Genomic DNA, 27233 nt, shown 5'->3' with positions numbered 1-27233 from the left:
ACCTTTATTTTTGAGACAGAGAGAGACATAGCATGAACAAGGGAGGGGCAGAGAGAGAGGGAGACACAGAATCTGAAACAGGCTCCAGGTTCTGAGCTGTCAGCACAGAGCCCGACGCGGGGCTCAAACCCACGGACCGTGAGATCATGACCTGAGCCGAAGTCGGACGCTTAACCGACCAAGCCACCCAGGCGCCCCGTATGATCTTATTTGTATGACACTCTGGAAAAGGCCAGAGACAAAGGGCTGACAACAAAGGGACATGAGATTTTTGGAGGTGACAGAAATATTCTAGATATTGATTATGTCAGTAGCCATATGACTGAATGCATTTGTAAAAACTCATAGAACTGTACTCTAAAAGGATGGAATTTACTCTAAACTCCCTTCAATGAACCCAACTTTTTTTTTTTTAAGTTTTTTTTTTTTAACGTTTATTTATTTTTGGGACAGAGAGAGACAGAGCATGAAAGGGGGAGGGGCAGAAAGCGAGGGAGACACAGAATCGGAAGCAGGCTCCAGGCTCTGAGCTGTCAGCACAGAGCCCGACGCGGGGCTCGAACTCACGGACCGCGAGATCGTGACCTGAGCTGAAGTCGGACACTTAACCAACTGAGCCACCCAGGCGCCCCGAACCCAACTTTTGAAAACAGAATGTTAGGATTAATGAATTGTGTTTAAAAACCAAATAAACTGTTCATACCTCATAGATAAATGGGTCTTTATGGATTCCTTTCTTTTCTTCATCAAACTCCCTGAAATGCAGAACCACATGTGAAAAATAGAGCTACAGTATTCTGACATTTAAATTCAGAAGTTTGTCATCACTTTATCTCTGCATGACACCAGTGAGAAAAGTAAACACAAACCAGCCTTAATGCATGATTGGGAAGACGGAAAAAAGCAGAAAAAGAGTATAAGTTAGGAACAGAAAAAGGAAATGTGGTAGAGATTAATAGACTACTATTCACAACTCCTTCTCAGAGGCAGCAGGATCAGGTTACCCAGCTCTACTCTCCTATCTTCTGAAACACATATTCAGTTACTATTAAAATGTAATTTACAGCCTGACTTAAGAAGTAAAAAAAAATCACTGGATTCTGATCTGCCACTGAATCAGTGGGTAACCACAGAAAAGTTACTTAAGGTTCCCAGCCCTAGATTTCTATGGCTAAAACAGAAACATCTATTCTCCCTCTCTTTATGAGCTGTCACTAAAAACTTAGTAAATTTCATGTTAAACAATTCCCTATAAAAATGTAAACACAAAACTCTCAGATATCATTTAATAATTATGGTTTCGTTCAAGAAAGTTTTAAAATAGTCATCCCGAAGCATGTTAACTATAAACCATTAAATATACCAAAACGTCTATCAGTCTGATCTATACTCTGAAAGAGAATAAATCTTTGGAGTCCTAAAAGAACCCATCGGAATTGTTTCAGGATACCATTTATTATTTGATCTACTCTTACTGAAATAAAAACAGGAGAACTAGCCCTGTGAATGATTGGCTTTTGCCATTTTGGACGAGATTTTGATTTATTCTTAAAGATATTTTGTCTTTTATGTATCACTGAGAGATGCTATTTGATTATTCAACAATCATGTATATCTTGGCAAGAACTCTTCTTAGATGTCCAGGATATAAAAAAAAAAAAAACATAGTCCCTGGTTCATACTCTTGACTGAAGTCTGAAGAGTAAACCAACAGTTACAACACAGGGTGCTGGGTGCTCCGACAGAGGTGAATGCAGGGTGCTGTGGTAGCACAATGGAAGACATTTTGCTAACACTAGAACTTTATCCTGAAAGCCAAGAGGAACTCACTACAAGATTTTAAATGGGAAACACCTTTCTGACCCTGACATGGAGGGTATAAACTTGGAGGCCAGGAAAACAGCTGCGAATAAGAAGTGACGATGGCCTGAACAGAAGCAATAGAGACAGAGGGCAAAGTGTTCCAAGTGACTGACTAGACAGGATGGGGGTGGAGGGTGGTGGAAAAGAGAAGTGACGATCTTGGATCTGAGGAGCTCTTAATTCATAGGCTTAATTCAAGAATTAATTAATTCAAGAATTCAAGAATTCAGGAGCAAAAAAGTCAGGTTGTGGGGAAAAGATGAATTCAGTTTTGCAAATATGGAGTTTGAGGTTCTCATGGAAACTTCCAGTAGGCAACTGGATACAGAGGCATATTGTGCTTACAAGTAGAAAAAAAGACTAACATCCATGAAATAATTGGGAACTATAAAGGGTCTAAATAAAACAGTATCAATGGGGGACTGGTTAAATAAGCATTACACAGGCACAGAATGAAATATTATACAGCAGTGAAAAACAATGAGCTAGATCTATAGGGTGTCATACTAGAAACCATTCAAGACATTATTAGTTAAAAAAAAAAAAAAAAAGCCTAGAGCTCTTTCTATAATGTTCAAAAAATTGGCAAGCATTACTACTTTTGCAAGAAGAAGAAAAGCGATAAAGATAAATAATGAGGAGCGCCTGGGTGTCCAACTCTTGGTTTCAGCTCAAGTCATGTCAAGTTCGTATCTCAAGGTTTGTGAGATACAGTCCAGCATCAGGCTCTGTGCTGATGGTGCAGAGCCTGCTTGGGATTCTCTCTCCTCCTCTCTCTGCCCTTCACTCGTTCTCTCTCACTCTCAAAATAAATAAATACATAAATAAACTTTTTTTTAAAAAGCCAAATTTTTTTTTTACAGAATAATGAAAAAGTATGGCATTTAGAAAATAGGAGGTTAGATTACATCAGTGGTTCTCAAAGTTGTGGTGTCAGGCCAGCAGCATGTTTCACCCGGGATTTGATAGAAAGGAAAATTCTTTGGCGCCACCCAGATTTACTAAATCAGAAACCCTGGAGGTGGGGCCCAGCCATCTGTGTTTTGACAAATCTCCAGGTGATTCTGAAGCAAGTTCAAGTTTGAGAACTACGGATTCGACTTTAAAGTTGGATGCAGAACTAGATGGACTCTCCTTTTGTACTAGCAATTCACTATAATAAAGTCTCAGAGCACAGTGAAATAACGGTATGTAACAAAAACACACTATTACGTTATTATAACTGTAGCTCGTGTAACGAACCGGAACAAATACATTTCACACCAGAAAGGCTTTAAACCGATGAAGGATGCCAACATCTAGTTTTCCGTATTCTGAGAAGTGCCTCTAACATATCCTAAGTTCCGTGCATTAGAACGAATAAAGGGCCTCTTGAAAAACTTGTCACCTTCCACCTCCATTGATAACGTACACTTGTTATACGAGACTATAGGCAAGCCCCCACAGGGTCAACCCCACACTCGAGCAGATAACCAACCGGCCATTCCCCAACTCCAAGATCCCAGGAAAGCTGCCTTAGTCTGTAACGTAGGCGCCACTGAGAAGCGACAGAGCGCTTATCCTAAAGCAGGGGCAAGAGAATTGGGGAGGAGTCGAAAATGACGCCCAGGGACAAGTGCTGTCCTCGCACCCAAGGCAACAGCAAAGGCTACAACTCACTGCAGGAGACGAGAGTAAAACTCCTCAGCTGCTCGGTTCATTCGGGACCACATCACGCCCCAATTCGACTGCTGATCCGAAACCGCCAAACTGAACTGCGCGCCGGACGCTGACGTCCTGGGTCATGACCCCATCGCCGGGACTACTTTTACACCCCACCCACTCCCGACAGGCCCCGTTTGTCCACCAAATTAATCTTTTGTTTTAGAGCACACCGCAGTTTTTCCTCTACCAACAATCTTCCATTCCTGTAAGAAAAAGTTAAAATAAGTTGCAGCGGCTGAGAGGGGGGAAAAAAAAAAAAAGACACTTCGTCTCGCGAGAGTTGCCACTCCTCTTTATGGATTATTCCGCGGAAAGGAGTCCCTTATTTCTAAGCGATATTGTTGGCTTTGAAAGTGGGTAGATACCATAATTTGATGCATGTGAAAAAATAATACGCTATTTGTTATTTTTATAGAGTGGTAGAGAGATATTTTATGTTTCTGGATTGGTTCCGAGGCGGGGAAGGTTGGCGGACGAGTTGAACGCTACAAATAGAGCGGAAGTGCTAGGCACTTCCTTTTCCTATAGGAGCCACCGGGTTGAGAGGAGCGTGGCCCTCTCCTCTCCCCGCGATGGTGAGTGGAGGTCCTTTCTGGCGAACTCTTTCTTGCGCTCGGGTACCGGCAGAAATGTATTAGGGGTTTAGGACCCAAGAGCTGTAGGGGAGAAAGCGAGGGTAAAGGGGATGAGATCAGAGGCATTATCTGTTTGGGGGTTGGAGCTGGGTAGTGCGGCTAATTTACGGCAGCCATTTTAGAGGCAACGTGGGCGTCCCAGCAATGGGCGACACGGTCGCTCTCAGGTGCGGAGGAATCTTTGGGATTCTAGTTTCCTTGCATCGTAGAAGGCGTGAGTTCTACCGAAAATAGGGAAGCTCTTGGGGCCTAAGACTGAATCGGGGCCATACTCAGTTTTGGGCTTTGTATTTTCAGGTGTTGTTCAGGAAGGAACATTTTCATTTTTGCCGAGGCAGATTTTATTAAAGACCCGCATATCCACATTTTTCTGAATACTCCTAGGTGTTCATCTTAACATGTGCCTCTACAAAAACTTCGTCATCTCCTTAACTTAAAAGTTGCTCTATTTGGTGTTCTCTAAATCTGTGAATTTTTTAGCCAGGTGTAGTTAAGTGGAAAAAAAAAAGACCCTATACTTGTGATGCTTGGATGATAATTTGGACAAAATAGCACTAGAATGTTCGATGGTAGTGTTGTGGACATGGGGAATGGAAGACGAGGCAGTAGTTGGGCTTTAAAGTAATAAGAGAAATTTCAGAGAAGGTGATCTGAAGGAGGGTGAGGAAGCATGCAGATTGTTTTTAAGATGAAGACTTACCTCTGAGGGAGAAGGGGTATGCCCCTGGGTGTAGGTACAGACAGTACCATCTGGAAAAGTGTGGGAGATGAAATCCAACAGATTCTGTAGGCTATCCTCAGAAATTTAGTTTTGCTTTCAGGTGTAAGCCTTTGGAGAAGGTTGAGCAAAAAGAAACATGGCCAGTATTTGTACTGGTAAGTTGTGTGATACGTGTTTGAGATGAAGGGGGCCAAGGGCAGAAATTGGAAGGAGAACTGTAGGAGACAAGATATGCTGACATTTGGGGTTGAAGAGTTTATCTAGATGGTAGTATTAAATAGCATTTTCGAATCTCACAGTATGCCTTGAATCGTTTTTGCCGTGTAAGGCCTGGTTTGAAAGGTTAATGATCAATTTTGTGCTTGAACTTGAGATTCTAAATGTTACAGTGTAAGAATGTTTTGAAATTAATAAACGTAATGTGTTGGTAATAGCCTCTGTTTCAGCTCTGAGTGTTGTCTACCTCCCCAGACTCCAGTCTCCTGTAATTGAGGTTTTAATGGTATTGTTGATGCGTGATCATAGTGCCTTTGGCTTTGTCAATATGAGTATCTTTTCCTTTTTCCCAGGCGTGTGCTCGTCCATTGATATCCGTGTACTCCGAAAAGGGGGAGTCATCTGGCAAAAATGTTACCCTGCCTGCTGTATTCAAGGCTCCCATTCGACCAGATATCGTGAACTTTGTTCACACCAACTTGCGCAAAAACAATAGACAGCCATATGCTGTCAGTGAATTAGCAGGTATGGATTTTTCGAGGATTGATGTTTTAAGACCTGCTTAACAGCAGTGATGAAATAACACTCCATTGGTCCGTGTTTCTGAAGCACATGATTTTCCTGGATGTTCTGATGCTGTTGTTACCATGCATAATAGTCCTATATTAGTATGATTGGGTAGCTAAAACTTGTATTTCTTCCTAATTTCAGGTCATCAAACCAGTGCTGAGTCTTGGGGTACTGGCAGAGCCGTGGCTCGAATTCCCAGAGTTCGAGGTGGTGGAACTCATCGTTCTGGCCAGGGTGCTTTTGGAAATGTATCCTTTGTTCCACTATGTAGATGGGTCAGCTCTTCAGGAATTTATCAAATTGAACCTGGCTTGTACATAGTTGAAAATATTTCAAACATACTGATAGTGTCCAGGTTAAATATTGTTCTAGGCAGACAGGGGCTTGGCATTAGGAAATTTTGCTTGCAATGATGTCGTAATTTGCGTCTTACTCTGTTCTCGGCGACAGTTGCCTGCTGTCAGTAAGCTGGTTCAGAAGGGTGACGAAAATTCTTACTGAGCAAGACATCTTTTTTTTTTTAATTGCCAAAATTTTGAGAAATGAGATTCTTAACTGGGAAAATAGATGTGTCGTGGGGGCCGCATGTTCGCACCAACCAAAACCTGGCGCCGTTGGCACCGCAGAGTGAACACAACACAGAAGCGATATGCCATCTGCTCTGCCCTGGCTGCCTCAGCCTTACCAGCACTGGTCATGTCTAAAGGTTTGTAGATTTTGTTTTACAGGACTGGTACAAAGTACCCTCACCCCCCCCCCCCCAACCATTTCAATCATGCTAATGATCTGTGTCAATTCTGTTCATCCCAGAGAGCCTGACTAGATTTCTCTCTTCTAAATAATAGTTCTGACCACTTAGGTCGATAGTAAGTCATCTGTGAAGACTATGTAACTGGGAAACTAATAGAAATACAGGGATTTCATATATTGGCAAACTTTTCCACTCAGTTCATCACGTTCCCTACTCTAACTGTCAAAATGATGAGATTCCACTTAATTGGTCCGTGTTTCTGAAACACATGATATTTGTGGATATTCTGACTTGGCACATTGTGTTCCATTTTGCTTTTGTGGATTATATGAAATGTTTCTCAATTTTTCAAAAGGTTCGGGGTAACTAGGCTTTTGTTAATTGGCTCTGTCAGGTCATCGTATTGAGGAAGTTCCGGAACTTCCTTTGGTGGTTGAAGATAAAGTTGAAGGCTACAAGAAGACCAAGGAGGCTGTTTTGCTTCTTAAGAAACTTAAAGCCTGGAATGATATCAAAAAGGTAGGTTTAATGAACAAATTTCCCGTTTGGTGGTCCTTCATCAGATTTTAAATTTCAAAAGATGACTGGAGGACAGTGTAACTTGAGGGGCTATGAGAACGAGGACTCTAAAACCTTATAAAACTTAGGTTTGAATCTTGCCTGGCATTTACGGTTGCGTGTGAATGTTGGGCAATTCATCGTGGCTCCTTTCTTTACAGTGGAGACTAATTACTTGAAATCACGTTTGAAGATGAATTACTAAGGTCATATTTTAATGAGAGTAATAAATGTTCTCGCTTTTTAGGTCTATGCCTCTCAACGAATGAGAGCTGGCAAGGGCAAAATGAGAAACCGTCGTCGTATCCAGCGCAGGGGACCCTGCATCATCTATAATGAGGACAATGGTATCATCAAGGCCTTCAGAAACATCCCCGGTAATTGTACTGCTTACGCATGTTTTGCTTGTCCGTACGATGCAAGTTTACTCAGCTTTTACTATGATGAGATTCCACTGTATGGTCCGTGTTTCTGAAACACATGATTTGGTGGAACTTCTGATTCTCAGCTGAATGAGTACGCCAGTGAAAGTTGGAACTGCCTGATTAGTAACATAGATCTCAGGTACCTTACATAGCACAAAAGTAGTACAGGAGATTTGTGTTTTTGTGTTGAGATACAGGCTCCCTAATTTTCTTTTTCCTTTAAAAGGAATTACTTTGCTTAATGTAAGCAAACTGAACATTTTGAAACTTGCTCCTGGTGGGCATGTGGGACGTTTCTGCATCTGGACTGAAAGTGCTTTCCGCAAGTTGGATGATCTGTATGGCACTTGGCGTAAGGCTGCCTCCCTCAAGAGTAACTACAAGTGAGTATTGTTGGCCTTCATGTATCAAACACAGGTGTTGATGCTGCACATACTTATATTTGCTATTGGTTTGCATGTTTTGCGAATAATGAATGTGGTTTTGCCATGCGCCCTCATGTACAGATAGGATATGCCAAAATGGTGAGATACTCTGAGAAGTTGATAGTGTAGTTGAAATTAACTCAGGAGAGCTTCGATTGTCAGTGAGAATTGGGAATTGAGCATCTTATTGTCAGCATTTTTTTTTTCTCAGCCTTCCCATGCATAAGATGCTTAATACAGACCTTAGCAGAATCTTGAAGAGCCCTGAGATCCAGAGAGCCCTCCGAGCACCACGGTAAACTTGTGATACTTCGTCTCATTCCAATCTCTTACTATTCGTTATTTGAGAAACATGAATAATGTGAATGAAGTTCTTAATATTGTAACGTCTATTCTACAGCAAGAAGATTCATCGCAGAGTCCTCAAGAAGAATCCACTGAAAAACCTGAGAATCATGTTGAAGCTGAACCCGTATGCAAAGACAATGCGCCGGAACACCATTCTTCGCCAGGCCAAGAATGTAAGTGATAATTTGGTTTTTGCTGACATGTTAAGTTTTTAGAAAGGTTTGATTCTTAGGTTTTCTTCTTAATTTGTTGCAGCACAAACTCCGGATGGATAAGGCCGCAGCAGCCTTAGAAGCCAAATCCGAGGAGAAGGGTGTTCCAGGCAAGAAGCCTGTGGTAGGGAAGAAAGGAAAGAAGGCTGTCAGTGTTAAGAAGCAGAAAAAACCCTTGGCAGGAAAAAAGCCTGCAGCGACCAAGAAACCAGTAGCTGAGAAGAAGCCTGCAGAGAAGAAACCCACCACGGAAGAAAAGAAACCTGCATAAAACTTAGATTTGTTTATTCCATAAAAGTTAAATCATTTTGGACAGCTAATTATGAATAAAGGCCTAATCAAAGACCGTGAGAAACCTGACTTGTTGGATGTGTTTGTGAATCTTGGTTAGAATTTTATTTTGTTGCCCATAATTCCTGTCTTTTGCTTCCATTGTTTTTTTTTTGGGGGGGGGGTCTGGTATAAAACTGGAGTTTGCATTGTAAATCCATGCAGGTGAATGGAAACAACGCTGCATAAATCTAGTTTGTAGATAACAAGCAGATAGCTAAAAGACTGGTCTCAGATATGAAGCTATTAGGATTTAGCAATCCTTCCTCAAAAAAAAAACTACACCTTCAAAAATAGGTAAAATTCCATAAAGGTTTGGCTTTTACAGTACCACAAGAGGGCAGAATATATATACATTTAGGGGTACTGCGTTAAGAAATTGATGGTTCTTCCAGAGGTTCCTGTTAGAACCTGCTGCGTTAGAGTATAGTTATTGCAGGAGATGCTACCCCCAATAAATTGACCTATGTTATGAAGGTGTCCAAAGCGTTTCTCAGAACTACTTGATACTTGCAGTTTTACTAAGGGATGAACAGAGGAGCACCTGGGTGGCTCAGTTGGTTAAGCGTCTGACTTGCACTCAGGTTATGGTTTTGCGGTTTGTGGGTTCAGACCCTACATCGGGCTCTGTGCTGACAGCTCGGAACCTGGAGCCTGCTTCGGATTCTGTGTCTCTGTGCCCCTCTGCACTTGTGCTTGGTCTCTATCAAAAATAAGTAAAAAAAAACACGCAGGTTCTGCACTGTCAATGCAGAACCTTGTGTGGTGCTCCCAACTCCTGAAGCGTGAGTTCATGGCCAGAGCCAAAGTCCCATCCTTTTTTTTTTTTTTTTTTTTTTTTTTAACGTTTATTTATTTTTGAGACAGAGACAGAGCATGAATGGGGGAGGGTCAGAGAGAGGGAGACAATCTGAAACAGGCTCCAGGCTCTGAGCTGTCAGCACAGGGGCCCGATGCGGGGCTGGAACTCACCGACCGCAAGATCGTGACCTGAGCCGAAGTCGGCGCTCAACCGACTGAGCCACCCAGGCGCCCCCAAAGTCCCATCCTTAAACCCAGAGCATCTGGCTTGTTTCAAGCTGCGGTCATGATCCCAGGGTCGCGGAATGAAGCCCTCTGTTGTGTTCCACGCCGAGCTTGCACCCTGCTTAGCGTTTTAACTCTGCCCCTTTCCTGCTCACATGCTCTGCTCTAAAAAAAAAAAAAAAAAAAAAAAAAACGCAGAGAAGTCTGCGCCAAAGAACGTTGGTTGTTTTCCTACCCTGTTCTGTCCCAGCATGACTTCCCACCTTAAGAGTTAAATTGTCCTATTTTTGTCTCCTGTCGGGATCTTGTTTGCAACAGGTTTGTTTCCATTGGCAACCTACTTAAAAATCCACATCAAGGTGATGGATCTTCCACTTGGCAGATTCAGGGCAATCTAGCCCTTAGCATACAAAGGCACCACGTCCCAACAGAATGATAGCCCTGCTCTATCTTCCTGTTCCAATTTGCACACCCTCCTAGGAACCACTTTCACATGAGGAGGAATCCTTGCCTGCAAAAATAACAGGGCTTGTGCACCTGTGTGCTAGATACTGTGGTTTTGGTCTCTGCCCTCAAATGCGTCTGCAGGTCTTGTGGCGCTAAAATAGCCACTTGCTGCAGCACATTGAAAGTGCGATGCAGGGGGACGCCTGGGTGGCTCAAGTCGGTTGAGCGTCTCTTGGTTTCAACTCCGGTCGTCAACTCAGTTTGTGGGTTCCAGCCCCACACGGAGCCTGCCTGGGGTTCTTTTCTCTCTCTGCCTCTACCTTGCTTGCTCGCTGTCGCTATCTCAGAATAAATAAATATTAATATATATATAATAAAAGGAAAGACAAAAGGGGTCTCTCCTAGGAAAAGCACGCTCCCGCCAAGGAGCCAGCGAGAGTTCAGAGACGGGCCGGAAGCGTCGCTGCCCGCGTGCTGCCAGCCCCGCCCAGCCTGCTGTTTGGTTTCCGGGAACGAGGTCGCTGACGTCATTACCGGGCGCCGGGCCTGTCGGCCGGCGGGAGGAGGCGCCATGCTGAGCCGGCTCCAGGAGCTGCGCAAGGAGGAGGAGACGCTGCTCCGGTTGAAGGCGGCCCTGCACGACCAGCTGAACCGGCTCAAGGTGACCCCGCGACGCCCCTCGAACCGGGCCGCCCCGCGAACCCCAGGCGCGGGCGGCGCCCACTTTGGTTGACAAGTACCCGGGGGGCGGGACTGAGGTTGCAGGCCCACTCCTCTTAGAATCTAGGTCCTGCGGGTCTACGCTGAGGCCCAGAGATCTGTACGTGCGGCAAGACCACCGCCGCACCCGTAAACGCAGGTGGACCGCACACGCGCTGAGGAAGTGAGACCTCCCTAAGGCTCGCCTAGGTTCTCCCTGCCCCCGGACCCCTTCCCCCCGACCCCCTACAGCTGTGCTAGCCACCATTTACTAGTTTCTGTTGACGCTCGAAACAGCGCTGGTATCGTTAAGCTAGAAGAGATGGGTGGATCCGTTGTGCAAAGAAAGAGAGCGAGGCCCGGAGAGAAGAGACTTGTCCCAGAGTTCCCAGTAGCTTTTCTTCTGGCAGCTCTTAGTGACTCCACAGCCTGGACGAGATTTAGGCGCACCAGGGCCATTTCCCACATTTCCCACCAATCCATCCTCGTTAGCCCCAGTGAGATTGATCCTGATAAACGCTGCTTTGCACCCTTCTTCAGGATCTTTACGTCCAGACGAGATGCGGGTTATGAAAGCCTTTTGTGAACTGAAAAGCATTGTACACCTGTGACATTACAATAATACGCTTTTCCTTGGGACGGTTGCTGGCCAGTGCTCATTTATGTTCTCCTATCACTAGTACCTATACAAGTATCCAGTAGGTGGGTGTTGTGTATGAGGATGATGACCTCTAAGCCTAGGTTCCTTTATGCTCCAGGAAACACTTCCACTTCCCATCCTTCCTGCCTTCCCTTTCTCAATCCTGGGTGGAAAGCTACAGGCTAGCGAATCGGCCCCCTGTGGAATCAGAAGACATCTGGCTTTTTTTTTAAATAGCACACTTGTGTTTTCTACCCAGATCTGCTGTACCTAGGGGAATGAAAGTCTTGGCTCAACTGAAAACACCTGTACACCCCAGGGGGCAAGGGGCTGGAGGGTTTTGGGCTCCTTTGCTAAAATATGGGGAAATATTAAGGGCCCCATCTTTTGCTCTAGAGCTGCACAGAGCTGCACTGTTTTCACTTCTCAGTACGCCAGCCTTTGAGCCTTTGACAGCGTGATCCGTAAATTTTACCCAGGTCAGTAGCCCGGTGAAATAGTAAGCAGAGTGTCCTCGACTCCTCTTTTCTAGGTTGAAGAACTAGCCCTCCAATCAATGATTAGTTCTAGAAGAGGGGATGAAGTGCTCCCTTCTCAGCCTGCATCTGAACAGCCACATGATGTAAGTTTAATCAAGTGTGGGCCTGGGGAAAGAATGCAAAGTCCATCCTGCTCTCAGGCTGCTTGGAGGCCAAAAGTTTTTGTAAATTACATGATCAAGCCCAAAGAACTCAGGGAATTAAGTTATTCTGATTTAATACGCTGGCTACTACATATGACTCTTTTAGGCAAGGAACAGCCTGCCTCTCTAGCAGCTAGGTACTCTTTATTATTCATGTGTCGTTATATTGCCTGCAGCATCCTAGTTATCCGTCCCCTCTAGTTACTCCAGTGAGCCGAGGGAGAATTGGAGATCTTTGCAGGCATATGTCAAAACTTCCGCTGCTTTATAAGTAAGCCTGGGATGTGAGAACAAGAGTGTAGCTTTGACTACAAAACATAGTGCTAGGGGCGCCTGGGTGGCTCAGTCGGTTGAGCATCCGACTTCAGCCCGGGTCACGATCTCGCGGTCCGTGAGTTCGAGCCCCGCGTCGGGCTCTGGGCTGATGGCTCAGAGCCTGGAGCCTGGAGCCTGCTTCCGATTTTGTCTCCCTCTCTCTCTGCCCCTCCCCCGTTCATGCTCTGTCTCTCTCTGTCTCAAAAATAAACGTTAAAAAAAAAACAAAAACATAGTGCTAAAAAGTGGGTTCCAGTCCTCATCGTATCCTTCTCTTACCAATGCCCTTAGGTAAGACAGTGCAATGTTCTTCTTTCTAAATACACCGTATTTGAGCATTTTTTTCTCCCAGATGTGTGTCAAACCATGTAAAACCATATGAGAGCAGCACATCTAGGCCAGCATAATTTTTAGGCATGAACCATGTTTGTAAATCAGGTAACATTCTATCAAATACTAGGGGGTTTACTCCCTCCCATTGTGGCAATAGAGGGTAGGAGGATCGGGATAGGAAGTGGCCTTACCTCCTGGTGATTAAATATTGGGGATGAATGTGCGGTTGCAATTTAAAAAAAAATGTAATGTTTAAATTAAACATTAGAGAAAGAGCACAAGTGGGGGAGGGGCAGAGAGAGAGGGAGACACAGCATCCAAAGCAGGCTCCAGGCTCTGAGCTGTCAGCAGAGTCCAGCACAGGGCTCGACCTCACAAACCGCGAGACCATGACCTGTACCAAAGTCGGACACTTACCAGACTGAGCCACCCAGGCGCCCCGAGATTTGATTTTAAAACACATTTCAGAATTTGCTGGTTTGGTGACCATGTCTTTCCTACTAATCCATAATGTCCTTGCCTAAAGCAGATGTTGGTACACGTAGACAATGAAGCATCAATCAACCAAACTGCACTGGAGTTGAGCACAAGGAGCCATGTGCCAGAGGAGGAGGAGGAGGAGGAGGAGGAGGAATCAGATTCTTGAAGGCGGGAAAGAGCCAAGGTTTGTCCTATGAATTAAGTTCCTACATCTCAGGAACTTTGTCTCCTCAAACAAATATTCTTTCAAAGTGGGCCCTCTGGCCCGCTTTAAAAGGAAGCAAGAACTTTAGGATGATGTGTAGTTCTAAACACAGTTCCATCCATAACTGACGTTTCAGTGACCTGGAAAAGCACAGATGTGGTATCTTAGCCTTGAGCATTGTGGGCGGTGCTGCGTCTGTATTCTGGTCAGATTCAGTAATTATGCTCGAAACGGAACGCTTCCTCTCCAGTGCTATTGAGAAAGTCTGGCATTTGCCAAAAGGGCAGAGTTTAAATACAAGCCAGCCTTTCCAGTCAACAATGCCTCTTTTAAGAAAGCCAATTAAAGGCCATCTGCATGCCATTGAACCATTGTGAGCAGCAAGGCCACAGTCTAGGGGAGAAAGATGACAAGTGAGGAGTACAGAGAGCCACTTGGAAACACAGGCTGCTGCCACCTCTCGGGTGACATCACGGCACGCTGCCGACAACATGCTTGGGAGATTAGGCTTTTGTAATAATGACTGTTACAAAATAACAGTTGCTAAAATTTGTATACTGCCCCTTTTTCAGTGAAATACAGTTAAGTCCTGAATTTTATTAAAGTAACTTACCCTGCCCAAGCAATAGAAAAGCCAAACAAAACATACAGAACCTCCTCAAGCAGAACTTCTGCTGTAACTGCTCCAGCAAAGAACATGGATGGGTGTATGTATTAATCAACATTTCATTCCAGTGATTTTCAGCTACTCTTACAGGAAATAGCCAAAAGTTTAAATGAGCGTATTTCTTGGAAAACACAGTGTGAAAATTGTTTTGCAACAAAAGCAACCAAACTTTACGTTTGGAGACTCTAATTTATGAGTGTGGGTTTTCGAGAGCTAGAAAAGTTGGCTCTGAATTCTAGCTCTACCACTAACTGGGCACTTGCCTTATTTAACTCTTTGCATCTCTCAGTTTCCCGCGTGTAAAATGACAGGGTGCGCACCTGCTCCAGCACTCTGGCATGGGGTTATGGGGTGCTCGTGAGGCATCATGTAAAACTCTAGCTACTGTTGGTGTCTCAGCGAGAGGGAGTCTAAGGAAGGAATTGGACATGGGGAACTCAAAACAGCAAGACCGATGCAGGGAACATTATTCTTGAAAACAAGATCATTCCTGGTAAAAACTACTAGGGAAAAACCCTTGGAGTCCCAAAAATGTAACACTTTTGTATAGAATAGAGAATTTAGGACACTCAGAACAGATGTTAGCCTTACAGCGAGAAAAAATGCTGGACCGGCCTAGGCAGTGTACGTAACACGAAGCAGTTTTTTAAACCCTGGCTGTATTCTAAGCTCCTGTCCATCTAGAGTGGAACTACCTACTCGGGAGATTGAACCACGTTGTTTTTAGTTTGAAAACAAAATAGGCCTTGTGTTTTTAAATACGTATTTATTGGTTTTCTGTAACCTGCCCTCTGGAAGAAAACGGGGGAAGAGGTGCTGACCAGGCGTCACCACACGAACCTCAAGTTCTGAAAGTCACTGGTCAAAAAAAGGCATCGGTGGTCAGTTTGTTTTCTGTGACTTCACTGCTACCTCACAGGCAGGACGAAGGCAGCGCAGGCCCATTCCCCTCCAGGAAAGTGGAATGAAGAGAGGAAACCATTGCTCAGTGGAGCCAAACAGCACGGGGCTGGGTGTCCTGGGTAGAGGCTCCCACACCAGCTGGGCACGGCCAAGAGCAGCGTGCTCCCGTGAGCAGGCCGGTTACCCCCTGACCCCACCCTGCCTCCTTTTCCCTGGGTAGAAACGGCAGGAAGAGAGGGGATCTGTTGCTCCCAGGTGCACGGAAGGGTAGTTGGAAGGCTCACACCTAAGTGTTTGATGGCTGAGAAGACTTGGACAAAGTCCAACTTGGAATTACAGGAAGGCCCATTGGTCCAGAGCACTGGACTCGTCCCCAGTGTGGCATTTCTGCCTTGCAGCCTCCTCCTTGTCTTTACCCTTTGCCCTCACAGGAAGGCTTGACGACACCATTTGATTTCTCAAATCCTACCACAAAAGTAGACCTGTTTTTTCATCCTTTTAACTTGATAGTATATTTATTAGAATAAGAGATTAGATTTGTTAAACATCTGGGTTGAAATGGTTAAAAGGATTTTCATACAATTCTTAGGCACTATACACACTGTTGTTTACAATAGCATCGGTACTTGGATTTGGGGAAAGATAAATCTCATACATTTTAATGCCTTGATCCATTTGTAACATTCAAAGTAACCATCATTTTAGAAACACTAATTCAAACTTAAAGAGACACATACCACTAAATATCCCACATAATATATCTTAAAATAAATATAGAAATACAACCAGAAGTCTACAAATCATCACAGTAGACAGACTGGTGAAGCCCCAGCTATCGTGGCAGTGAAGGGCTCTGGCTAGATTTTGACAGAAATTGCTTCATTCTACACCAAAAGCAAAAATATAATAAAATAACAAGATCTATACTTTCTGATGTTCTTTTTCATAGCAGCAAAGCATGCTTCACATGCAGTGCCTGTGAAGGATCTTACAAGGCTCCTACCCCAACAGAAGGAAGGTGCGCCCGGCAAGAATGCAGTACCACCAAGTGTCAAAAGAATCCCAAAACTACAGGCAGCTAGCCAGTCACGGTGGGGGAAGAGCAGTGCAATTTTCAGTAAGAATGACTACCCACAGTCACCAAGGTTTCACTGTAACTGAACGCTGCGCATGTTTGGATCAACATACACAAAAATAGCCCCAAGCACAAAGCCAATCCACTTAGGGAAATAACAGAATAAATGACAGTAATATTAAAAAAGACACAAATAGAATTTTGGCACATGCTGTGTTCTTCATCCTTTGTCGTAGGCGAAATGCACGTCTGAACGGAGACAGGCATGGCAAAGAGGCCTGAAAGCGACAATGGCACACCACTGGGCAGGGGACTCGCTCTTTGCTGCTTCCCAGATACTTAGACGCCGGCCGCGTGGGTCGGTGTACTGGGCTGGTTAAGGCCGATGGTGGAGCAGAGCCAACCTGCAAAATCCACTTCCTCACCATCAGATCTCTTGATAAAGGCATGAACCTGTGTGCGAGGAAACAGAGAGTAAAAGGAAAGTTCAAGAGTCCCGAGTCTAGACTTGGGACCAGTCTTGCAATCCCGGAGCCTGCCTGCCATTGGGCGGCAGTAGGGGGCCAGGAAGGGGGCCGGCTGCCGCCCCGCCCCGAGAGCCCACTTTCTGCCAGGAGGCCTCAGCTGCTCACTTCCCTGGGCCTGCGCTCTTCCACTGCGAACTGGGGGTAGTAGCTCTGCCCTCAGCGCCCCACAGGGTGAAGCAACAAAATAATGAACGGGTGGACTTCGGAGTGTGTGTGATACTGCATGGGCTCTGCAAGCTCAGATGTTCTCCGGTATTACTGCCCCACTCTTCCGAGGGGCTGCGGAGGATACTGAACACAAGGTGAGTCCGTCAGTGGTGGAAAAGGCCCCGTCCCCACGAAGGAGTGGGCTGGCCCGCTCCTTCCCTCGGCTCGTCCTTTACGCTCACGGGTGGACACGGGAGCCTTTTGTTTGGGATCCTGCAGCCCCGGGGTCAATGGGACCATACTGGTCAAGGCAGCGGGGAATGGGCTGTAGGAGGACTGGACGGATGACGGACCGAGAACAAATGAATAAGCGGGTCGTGTACAAATTGGAAATAAATGGACTTACCATGAGTTGTTTCAGATCTGCTCTCTCTGCTGGGTTTTTTATGAGGCTGAAAGAAAGAAAGATAATGTCAGAGAGATTTCCTGGCACTGGCTCCAACTCAAGTTACTTCACGTTTACATGCCCATCCTCCCCACACCCTGTATTCACCTTCCCGTTCTAGCACTGTGGCATGCCTGCAGGTTCATAAGTGCTGAATTAACCTGAGATCAGAAGGCAATGTGCCAATCCCTGTAGGGCAGGTGAGGGGCAGCTTTTACCCAGTGCTGTGGTCAGCCCAGTGACTGAAGTCCTAGCATTCTGGAGGCGTGGGGGAAAGGGCAAAGTTCCGTTCCCCAAGACCAGGTGGGGAGGCCGACAAAACCAGCATATCTTCAGAGAGCGAGGAGCTGACTTACCATTTATTCACAAAATCTTGAAATTCCAGACTGAATACTCCACTGGGCAGCTTTGGAGGAGGCTGTAAATACAGGTTAAGACCTAAGAAATGCCTGGCTTCCTTCTCCAGCCATATTCCCCACAAACCCCCTCTCTCCCAGGCCTCAGGACAGTGCTGCCCTTAACCAACCAAGGGAAGACCAGGGTTAGAAGCCAGTGGCTGCTTGCTGGGCCACCCAGGTGGAACCACTGTCTCAAGCCACAGCTGGAATTGGAGCCAGTGACAAATCAGTTTCTCTCTCTTAGTTTATCCTTCTGTGACGTGAGGAGGACCTCGTTCTCTCTGGACCCCTTCTAGCTGATCCGACTGTAAACCCTGCAGTGTGTCCTGGAACTAGGAGCTGGGGGGGGGGGGGGGGGGGGGGGGCGGCGCGGGGGGGGACGCGGGGGGGGGGGGGGGGGGGGGGGGGGGGGTGTGCTAACCACCAGGCATAACCCAGCCCAGACAGCACCCGTGGAAGACACAGAAGGCTGAATCGTAAAATGTATATACCTTTTCCGCTATACCCCGAAGAAGCAGCAGAGAAAGATTAATATAACATCAGCTGAGAGGGCTGGGTCTGGAAGAATGTTCCCTGCACACTTCAGGAAGGAGGCTGTTTGCGGGCATCGATGCTAGGATACTGGCAACAGCTCTCGTGTTCCCAGGGCACGCAGTGGAGGTCACGCAGGGCGACACAGGACAGGGCTCCTGGAGCACCTGGCTCGTGTGTTCCACGCAGACCCAGGAAATGGGACCCACCCTCCTGTGACCTGTGCCGGGGCGGAGTGTTAGCCTCCCTGTGAGTGGACTCCCACAGTGCCCGGATGTCACTGCCTTGATGTGTAGCCCCGACCAACAGGTGATCAGAGACTGACAATTAAACACACTACCAACAAAGCCTTGCCTCACCCTCTTGCCCTGAAGGACTTACCACGACACCAGGCAAATGAGACTGATCTGGGGGCCAGGGACTAAAAACCCAGCTCTCAGGCCCACCCTGCAGATGGTCGCTGCTGCTGAGGGGGATGAAGGGAACATTCAAAGAAGGGACTGACTGCCTGGCCTCCAGAGTCCCAAGTAGGATGGGGGCCGGGCAAAAGAGGGGCTGTGAGGTGCCCACACCTGACCTAGCGGCCCAGCCTCCTGGGAGGGTAGGGAGGGGAGCTGGGAGGAGTGGGTGGTGAGGAAGTACACTAGGGGGGGAAGGAACTTAGCTACTTTTCATCTCGGAGCCTGAGTTTCCTTACCTGTATGAAGAGGAGGATGAAACCAGCCGGGCCGCCAGAGGCTGGCAGCGGGAACACTAGGAGACCAGACCGGCGGCTGCTGATTTACTCAGGCTCTCTCTTCCCTGCGGTTCCCACCCAGCACCACCCAGCTCAGGTCCCAGCAACAGAGGATGGCTCTCCGCACTACCACAAATGCAAGGCGCTGTGCCTTCCTTGAGTCCGTAAGCAGCCGAGATCACATGCTGCACTTCGTCCCATGTCTCATTGCTTAGCATAAAGCTGTGCAGACAGCAAGGACGGGCAAGTGAACCTCCCTAGGGATTCCATAACTGATGAGGTGAAGCAGGATTTTCCCTGTTTGGCTCGTAATGGACACGGGGACCATTTTGAGCCTTTTGGGGTCTGGTTTTAGAGAGCAGTAAGGAAGTATGAAAAGTTACCCCGCTAGTCTCTTGAAGAGAACAGAGCCATGCCTCTTACCGTGTTCCCCAGCTGAGTGGGGCCTCCAGCTGCCTCCCCAAGCTAACAGACCTCGCCCCTCCTCCACTCCCCACGCCACACCTGAGGCCGGGGGTGCTGGCCTTACCTCTGGAAATCCTGCCGCAGCAAAGCCCCGCTCCTCTGGGAGCGCTCCCCCAGCCCCTCTGTGCCACCGCTCCCCGCCCCCCCAAGCCAGGATTTGATGAATGCTGGGCAGTCTCTCCCTTCCTTGATCCTTTTTTCATTTAGACATACTGGTATAGGTGCGTTACACAAATAATGTGTGTTCTCTGCATTAAAGCCAGCCAGCAGCAATAAGCCAAAAGAAATTTCCACCATCCAGAGAGAACCACCATTTCCTACTGCTTTTCAGATTTTGTATGTACGTATATGCATACAGATTTGTTAAAGAACTGATCACAGTACACATACTACTTTGTAATGTTTTCCACACAATTTACAGGGAATATTTTCCATACCCGTTTCTACATTGTCATTTTTCTACATCTATTGCTTTTAATGGCACTTACAATCGGAAACCCTAATTTGCAGGTATGTGTGGACTTGCCTTGCCTCCCATATTAATAAGCTAATGGTCTTCACGACGAGGGACTTTTGTTTTCCCGTCTGTGGCCCCCCCACCTCGTGCGTAGCACCACCCCACAGTGCACACGTAGCCCACAGTAAGTGCACAAGAAATACGTGGTGAATGAAGGAGTGTAATGGCCACACTGGAGGCTCCTGAATCTGAGAAAGGACGAGAAACTCAGAGCTACCCAAATATGCTCCCTGGGGAAGGGGCACCCGCGGCCTCTAAACCAGCCGCTCAGTTCCAAGAGCGTGATGCCCTACAAGCAGCCCCACTGTGGGAACAACGCACAGGCTTCCCCAATCAACGGAGTCTTTTCTTAATAGAAGCAGATACGAGGTCAAGGAAGCTGCGCGGTACTTACCTCGTTGACTATGTAATCCAACAACTCAAAAATTGCCATGGGAGGTCGGCTGTCCATTCCATATGCTACAGATTTTATAACGAGAAAAAAGAAAACGCTTCTCAGAAAAACAGACAGGAGGTTATTTGCCAGTCTGAGGCTAGGGACCGGGGGCATGGGTCCTGGGGACCAGAACAGGGTGGTGGACAACAAGCAGAGACACGAGCCTCAGATAAGGCCGAGGACAGAGGGGACAGCAAAGGCCACAGAGTCGGCCAGCTGGGTAGGAGTCTGGGCTCTGCCACCTGCAAGGTTTGCGACCTCAGGCAAATCCATGGGCTGCTGAGCTTAGTTTGGAGTTTGGTGAAGGGGAGATGGGTCACTATGTTCGCCCTTCTTCCCTTCCTTGTACTGAGAGAGGAGCAAATGAGGCGATAACTCAGGAGCTTGAGGACTTAACTGTTCATTCTCCCTGAACTTGGGTTTCTTCCTTTTACTAAACTCCAGAGTCCCCAGCCAGCCTCAGGGGCCACAGCCACGAGCCCCTCCCGGGACCCACCATCAGCGACCCCTGCCCTCTGCTTCTCCCTTCACATACACCCTCTTCCATGAGGGCCTCAGGGACAGGCCTTCCTGGTCACAAAGCAATGTCCCGGCAGGAATTACATCAGAAGATGGTGGCTCGGCCAGCACCTTCCCAGCACCAGGTTTACTTCCCAGTATTCGTGATCAGAGAGGCAAGCGGTGCGGCACAGCACTCGGCACCTAGGACTCAGGCGTGGACAATGACATATGTAGTCTCGACAAGTCGGGCACTTGGTGCCTCGGTTTCCTCGCATTTAAGAGAGTATAACAGTGCTCACACATGATTGCTATTAAAATTAGACAATACTGGACAAATCCATGGAGACAGAAAGTAGATGAGTGGTTGCCAGGGGGTGGGGGTGGGGGTGGGAGGAGTTGGGAGTGATTGCTCACGGAGGTGAGGTTTCTTTTTGGGGTGACAGAAATATTCTGCAATTACACAGTGGTGATGATTGCACAACATGGGAGAATATACTAAAAACCACTGAACCGTCCACTTTAAAATGTGCATTTTATGTTATGGGAACTTTATCTCAAAGAAAATCTACCTAAAAACCAGTCAGGATTTTTAAAAATTAGGTAACGCATATAAAAGTACTGAATGCAGTGCCGGGAACACAGTAGGCACTCAACAAAGCGTGGCAAGCTGTCCACGGAAACAATTTAACACCCACCTGGAGACCCCTGCTCTGCTTCTCCCCCCTTCCCCCAGCCTGGCATCCAGAGACAGGCAATCAGTCTTGGGAGAGTGTTCGGAGAATCAGCCCCCCAGAAACCACAGCAGCAAGGGCAGTCCAAGCTGGGGCCACTCACAGCTGAGGGGCCTTCCAGGGGTCCTCGGCCTGGGTGGCGTCTCAGCCGCATCTCCCTCCACTTGGCACCCAAACATCAGCTCCAGCTCCTTGGCATCGGGAGGAGGGATGGGATACCTCCCGACTGCCATCTCAACCAGAGATAGCCCCATGCTCCAGATGTCCGACTGCACGGAGTAATGAGTCCCCTGGAGTCTTTCTGGCTGCAGGAGAAGTGGACACAGTTATGATCACCTGTGAGCTCATCCAGGCCCACACAGAAGAGGGACAGGCGAGTCTCCACGGAGGCTCCAGGGAGATCTCAGGACTCCCTGCCCCTCTGAGGCTTGCCTGCACCACAGGGAGTGGCCTGTCCTGCTCGGTCCGCGTCCCGGTCCTGGCCCCGGCCCTAAATCTGCTGATGCGTTTTGTCTTCTTTGGAACTTCCACTAACTGCTTTCACTTGGTTTCTGACCCGCCCCCAGCTACTGCGTTCAAACCCTCGGTGGTTCCTGTGGCTCTGACCCACGCCTCCTCACTGCCATCTCCCCGTAACCTGCCCTCAGCTAACAGCCCCTGGCCTGGCTGGACCCTGGCTGCCACTTCAGCTGGGGCTCCAGCTTTGCCCAGTCTGGTCGCTGTCTTGCATGTGCAGCACAGCTTGTCCAAAGCCCAGCTGCGGGGTTCGTCTTGTCACCTTCATCTGAAACATGAGGCTTCTGGAACATGGGTCACGAATGAAGTGTGCACAGGGTAGAAAGAACACCGGCCTTGAGGAGCGCCTGGGTGGCTCAGTCAGTTAAGCATCCAGCTTCAGCTGAGGTCACGATCTCGCGGCTCATGGGTTCGAGCCCTGCATCAGGCCCTGTGCCAAGAGCTCAGAGCCTGGAGCCTGCTTGGGCTTCTGTGTCTCCCTCTAGCCCTCTGCCCCTCCCCCACTCACGTCCTGTCTTTCCCTCAAAATAATAAACGTTAAACAAACAAAAACAAAAACAAAACACCAGCCTTGAGAGTCAGGAGAGCTGAGCTCTAAGACCAGCTCCACCACTGACTCACTGACTGTTCCTGAACAACATGGAGCGGGAGAAAAGGCAAAGGATCTGGGGTCAGGAGACTCGAGTTCACGCTCCAACTCTGCAACTTGTAAACTGTGTGATCCTGAGCCTCGGTTCCCTCATCTATAAAGTGGAGCTGATGAACCCGGCGTCAACATCCATAACGACATGGGTTACCAAGAAGGTCAAACCAAACGAAAACGTATGTTCGATGCTGCAAAATGCTACCCAAGTATGGGTTGGGTCGGAAGAGCCAGGAAAAAAATGTACGGTGCTATACAAAGCATTATTTTTATTCAGTGTTAATTGAAATAGCACATATATTTCAAGAACTCTACGAAAAATCTTTATTCTGACAATTATACTTTTTTTTAGACATCATTAATGTCTCCCAAGGGATTTTTTCACTAACTCGAATACTGGACTATTTTGGAACTGACCATGTAACCACAAAGACCCAAACCACTAACCCTGGATCGATAGGTCCCGCAGTGTGTTGACTGATTTCGAACTTTGCGGTTGGCAGTTGACTGGTCCAGAATGCTTGCTAGCTGCTCAGTTCTGAGACTGAGTGAGGACTAACTGGCAAGGAGACCTGGCTTTCAGTCCAGGCTCTGCATCTGGATTTCCTCATCTCTAAAATGGGAGCGGTGTCTTCACTTTCACAGGGCCACCACACAGACGAGAACACAGAAAACACGATGTGCCGGGATGCCCCAGCCTCTGTGCCTGCCCCTCCGATTAACCCATGCCTGCACTCACCGCCCCCTCCGTGCAGATCCCCACTCACCCTAACACTCCTCTATCTGCCCCACGCCAGCACTCACCCAGTGTCACACTCCCCCCTTTCTGAATCGTTCTCTGGAGCACACTAGCCATTTACTCACCAAGCGCTCCCTGGGCACCTACCACATGCCAGGCCCCGAGCCAGACCCTAGGGACAACTGAGACACCTATGGCCCTATTCTTGTCCTCCCGGAGCTCATGGCATCGGGGAGAGAAGAGAACATGGCTGCCACCTCCTTGGGGAGGGACCATGATGCCTCATCCTTCATTCTTTCTCCCCCACCTCTACCACCCAGGACAGGTTCTGGCTCTACAGGGGAAGCCACCCACTTGGCTCCTATCCCTGACCATGCAAGACGTGTGAGAAATGGAACCCACTGCTCATACCGACATGTAGGACCTTGTGCCCACGAAGGAGTTGGCCATGGAGTCGATGAGCTGCCCGCTGACCCCAAAGTCACAGAGCTTGATCTCCCCACGGGAGTTCACTAGGATGTTGGAAGGCTTGACATCTGCAGGGGAGGGAACAAAGAAAAGGAGGGAGTTGACACAGGTAGATCAGGGAGAGGGAGGAGGGTCAGCACTCTATAGACAGACCAGCCCCAACCGTGAGTCCAACGACGGCTGCCATCACTAAACCAGCCCTTGGCTCGCAAACACTGGACACCAAGGTCCCTCATTCCCCCTAGTTCAGGGTTCGAGAAAAGACTGTCAGGAGAGGAAATAACAACCTGTTGTACAAGTAGGACAGAAAGTCAGTGGATTTTCACTCTTTGAGAATCCAGACCTAAACACATGACCCACAGGAAAGACTCCATTATCAGGAATAATCAAGATTTCCAAGTTTGTTGTTTCAATCACCCTTCTTGGCAAGATACAGTATCTGTGGTTGGATCATAAGGCAGGAAGAAAAAAAACAAATAATAAGACCTATCTGCCTGCTGAGGCTCAGACCAAAGACTAGAGATGGGATGGGGACAGGAATTCCTCTGTTTGACCTAGATACCAAGCACACAGCTGTGGCAGGGGTTGGAAGCTGACTTAATCATTTTCAGTGACGTCATTTCCCAAACAGCCTCCACAGCTGCAGCCAGCTGTCAGTCAAGGACAGTCCCTCGCTGCCCTGTGGGGTCCAGTCAGGGCAGTGCCACGGAACCAGCCCCAACCCCTTCCCCGCACTCGGGCCCTACCCACTTCCCACCCAGCTGCCACATCACTACTAGTCCACTGACCCTTCCCTTTGCAGAGGGAGGTAAACTTCCCAATGTTCTTCTTCCGCCACCTTCCCTGATTCAAACAACTGCCCTACAGAGTGGGCAGAGCGGGGTCAAGTGTTCTCACTTACAGGTGGGAAAACGACGCTGGAACTTGGTAAAAGTCCCCAGGCCAGGGTTTTGTGGGCACAACATCAGCAATGAGACCCATCGAGAGCAGTCCATACCCCGGGGCAAAAACATAAACCGGGACAGGCAATCGATCTCTGACGAAGTAACAGAGACACCATATAGAGCACCTGGAGAATTAGAGGAACAAACCAAGTCCCCATAATTCAAACCTATTAGAACTACTATTCCCACTTTATTATTTTTTCCCTCGGTACCCTCAGATGAATGCATTTACGTGCACACCTCGGAGATGTGGCAGCTTTGGCTCTCTGCCTCTGCAATAAAGTGAATATCGCAATGAAGAGAGTCGAATGAATGTTTTGCTTTCCAGGTACATACAAAAGTTATGTTTACATTAGGCTATAGTCTGTTAAATATACAGCATCATGTCTAAAAAAATGATGTACACACCTGAATTTAAAAATACTTTATTGCTAAAAAATGCTAACTGTGGGCACCTGGGTGGCTCAGTCGGTTATTAAGTGTCCAACTCTTGATTGTGGCTCAGGTCACGATCTCGTGGCTTGTGAGTTCGAGCCCCACATCAGGCTCTGCAGTGCAGAACCTGCTTGGGAGTCCCTCTCTTTCTCTGTCTTTCCCCTACTCATGCCCTCTCTCTCAAAATAAAATAAACATCTTTTTTTTTTTTTTAAAACTGCTAACCATTTTAGCTGGTCATAATCACAGATCACCATAACAAATAATGAAAATTTGAGCAATTTAAGAACTACCAAACGTGACCCAGAGATATAAAGTGCACAAATGCTGTTGGAAGATGGCATAGTCTTGCTTGACGCAGGACTGACACAAACTGTCAATATGTAAACAATGCAGCACCTGCAAAGCATAATAAGATGATATATGCCTGTATTTATCCTTAAACAGACTCGAACAGTCTATGTAAGTATCTTTCCAAGGGTAAAGTGAAAAAAAAACTCACCCTCTCGCATCCCAGTAAGTCCTTCCCTTGCCCCCCACCCCCCCGCATTTCCAAGGCTGGGTCAGGTCATAAACTGTGTTCAGCCAGCTCAAGCTTCTCTGTACCCATCACCAGCTCCACCAGGGGAGGGCTGCTGGCTGCCTGCCCCACCACCGTAACCCCCAAGCCAGGACAGTAACTGGCACACAGTAGGTGCTCCTAAATACTCGTGAATGACCGGCTCTGAACTCACCGGGTACATACGCAAACACTCTGAGCCACTGGTGTGTCTTCCCAAGACCTAGCCTTCATCATGGCACAGGACACGAGATCTTTCCAAACCCCTTGTCATGCTCCTTGTGTCTCCTACATACAGACCTCTAGAATGCAGGCATCAGAAGTAGCCTTAGAGGGAGTCTGGTTCCTCCCCTTCAGCTGAAGGCCCAAAACGGTCTAGGAACTTGTCCAAGGTCACACTGCAAAAACTGGGTGAAGCTGGACCCAGAACTCGGACCTTCTCTGACACCTAGCTTGTCCTCTTCCCACCCAGCCCACCGCCATATGACGCAACTCTGTTCTACCCACCCACTTATGTTCGCCGAGCCCTACGCTGTGCCAGGGCCCATGCAGACACCGGGAGACAACGGCGAGAGAACCGATCGAGCTCCTACTGTCATGAAGCTTATGCTGTAGTGTGAGCACAGACAAAACCCGACAAATGCACGATGTCAGGTGGTCTCAAGTGCCATGAAGAAAATAAAAATGATAAAACCAGGTAAGAACACACACCTTGGCGGAGAGGTGGGGGGGTGGGCACCTCTGTGCAGGAATGACCCTTGAGCAATGACCCGGGTGGAGTCACACATCCTCCTGGGGAACGACTTCAAACACAGGGACTAACTTTTCTTCTGTTTCTTGCCCACACCTAGTATTAGGGCAGGCTCCGACAAACACTGCCAGCCAAGGAGCCTCTGGTCCTCACTTACACAGGATTGTGGCCCTCCTCGAACAGAGGACAGATGCCTGACCCCAGAGGTTAGTGTGGGGGTACGGCAGGGACGCTGAGCGGCCAGCCAGAGCTGGGGAGGGCCGCGAGGAAATAGCGCTCCTGGGGGTGCCGTGGGGAGAACGCGCAGGAGGCCCTCCAACACGAGCCTCTCCTCACACTTGCCACTAAATGCCCCAGCCCTTCACCCCGGTACCTGGGCCACCAAGCCAGGGCTCCCTCACCTCCCAAATGTGCCCAAGGCAGGTTAGGCCCCATTTTCAAGCAAAAGGGCGGCCATGACTCAAGAGACCTGTGTTCAAATCCCCGCCCTGCCGCCCACTCCAACAGGAGCCTT

At 47.8% G+C, this 27233-nt stretch overlaps 4 protein-coding genes and 4 non-coding genes across 13 annotated transcripts in view; 6 read left to right on the top strand and 2 right to left on the bottom strand.

Moving 5' to 3' along the window:
* Positions 1 to 3788, bottom strand: part of ZWILCH (zwilch kinetochore protein) — a 38664-nt gene extending 34876 nt beyond the window's left edge. For 2 of the 3 annotated variants that reach the window (XM_049613793.1, XM_049613792.1), the window contains exons 1-2: positions 3523 to 3788; positions 704 to 755 (exon numbers count right to left, since the gene is read on the bottom strand). In XM_049613793.1, the coding sequence (XP_049469750.1) occupies positions 704 to 755; positions 3523 to 3575 (105 nt within the window). In that variant the 5' untranslated portion in view covers positions 3576 to 3788. The remainder of the gene's footprint in view (positions 1 to 703; positions 756 to 3522) is intronic. The other variant, XM_049613791.1, reaches the window with a different exon arrangement.
* Positions 3789 to 4058: 270 nt separating this feature from the next.
* Positions 4059 to 8788, top strand: RPL4 (ribosomal protein L4). The gene is made up of 10 exons (XM_049613785.1): positions 4059 to 4142; positions 5493 to 5664; positions 5851 to 5957; positions 6277 to 6415; positions 6855 to 6979; positions 7266 to 7395; positions 7670 to 7826; positions 8080 to 8163; positions 8269 to 8389; positions 8472 to 8788. The coding sequence occupies exons 1-10, from the start codon at positions 4140 to 4142 to the stop codon at positions 8697 to 8699; spliced, it is 1266 nt and encodes a 421-aa protein (XP_049469742.1). The 5' UTR covers positions 4059 to 4139; the 3' UTR covers positions 8700 to 8788.
* On the top strand, positions 5707 to 5777 carry LOC125910514 (small nucleolar RNA SNORD18). Its single transcript, XR_007454015.1, has one exon. It is a non-coding gene; the product is annotated as a small nucleolar RNA SNORD18 (small nucleolar RNA).
* LOC125910546 (small nucleolar RNA SNORD16) lies at positions 6115 to 6213 on the top strand. Its single transcript, XR_007454046.1, has one exon. It is a non-coding gene; the product is annotated as a small nucleolar RNA SNORD16 (small nucleolar RNA).
* Positions 6683 to 6754, top strand: LOC125910512 (small nucleolar RNA SNORD18). Its single transcript, XR_007454013.1, has one exon. It is a non-coding gene; the product is annotated as a small nucleolar RNA SNORD18 (small nucleolar RNA).
* LOC125910513 (small nucleolar RNA SNORD18) lies at positions 7454 to 7523 on the top strand. Its single transcript, XR_007454014.1, has one exon. It is a non-coding gene; the product is annotated as a small nucleolar RNA SNORD18 (small nucleolar RNA).
* Positions 8789 to 10750: 1962 nt separating the features above from the next.
* SNAPC5 (small nuclear RNA activating complex polypeptide 5) lies at positions 10751 to 16555 on the top strand. Of its 4 annotated transcripts, none has more exons than XM_049613789.1 (4): positions 10751 to 10892; positions 12103 to 12192; positions 13427 to 13564; positions 16467 to 16555. In XM_049613789.1, the coding sequence occupies exons 1-3, from the start codon at positions 10803 to 10805 to the stop codon at positions 13544 to 13546; spliced, it is 300 nt and encodes a 99-aa protein (XP_049469746.1). In that variant the 5' UTR covers positions 10751 to 10802; the 3' UTR covers positions 13547 to 13564; positions 16467 to 16555. The 4 variants fall into 4 exon arrangements, with proteins under 4 accessions (XP_049469746.1, XP_049469745.1, XP_049469744.1 ...); XM_049613788.1 differs by lacking the exon at positions 16467 to 16555 and adding an exon at positions 16108 to 16429; XM_049613787.1 differs by lacking the exon at positions 16467 to 16555 and adding an exon at positions 16105 to 16429.
* A 14-nt stretch (positions 16556 to 16569) lies between these two features.
* Positions 16570 to 27233, bottom strand: part of MAP2K1 (mitogen-activated protein kinase kinase 1) — a 73773-nt gene continuing 63109 nt past the window's right edge. Inside the window, exons 6-11 of the mRNA XM_049613786.1 lie at positions 23974 to 24098; positions 21768 to 21969; positions 20391 to 20455; positions 17706 to 17767; positions 17311 to 17356; positions 16570 to 16683 (exon numbers count right to left, since the gene is read on the bottom strand). Coding sequence (XP_049469743.1) covers positions 16570 to 16683; positions 17311 to 17356; positions 17706 to 17767; positions 20391 to 20455; positions 21768 to 21969; positions 23974 to 24098 — 614 coding nt within the window. The remainder of the gene's footprint in view (positions 16684 to 17310; positions 17357 to 17705; positions 17768 to 20390; positions 20456 to 21767; positions 21970 to 23973; positions 24099 to 27233) is intronic.

This window comes from Panthera uncia (genome assembly GCF_023721935.1).
Source record: "Panthera uncia isolate 11264 chromosome B3 unlocalized genomic scaffold, Puncia_PCG_1.0 HiC_scaffold_1, whole genome shotgun sequence".
Lineage (NCBI taxonomy): Eukaryota > Metazoa > Chordata > Mammalia > Carnivora > Felidae > Panthera > Panthera uncia.
Note: the sequence above shows the minus strand (reverse complement) of the source record. Positions and strands in the feature narration are given on the sequence as shown.

Bases quoted from the DNA above. Each gene is read 5' to 3' on its own strand.
- RPL4 (XM_049613785.1), top strand. The intron at 5,958-6,276 runs GTATCCTTTGTT...CTGGGAAAATAG, and splicing joins GCCAGGGTGCTTTTGGAAAT to ATGTGTCGTGGGGGCCGCAT. The intron at 8,390-8,471 runs GTAAGTGATAAT...AATTTGTTGCAG, and splicing joins TTCTTCGCCAGGCCAAGAAT to CACAAACTCCGGATGGATAA.
- SNAPC5 (XM_049613789.1), top strand. From the start codon at position 10,803: ATGCTGAGCCGGCTCCAGGAGCTGCGCAAGGAGGAGGAGACGCTGCTC. The intron at 10,893-12,102 runs GTGACCCCGCGA...CCTCTTTTCTAG, and splicing joins ACCAGCTGAACCGGCTCAAG to GTTGAAGAACTAGCCCTCCA. The intron at 12,193-13,426 runs GTAAGTTTAATC...CCTTGCCTAAAG, and splicing joins CATCTGAACAGCCACATGAT to CAGATGTTGGTACACGTAGA.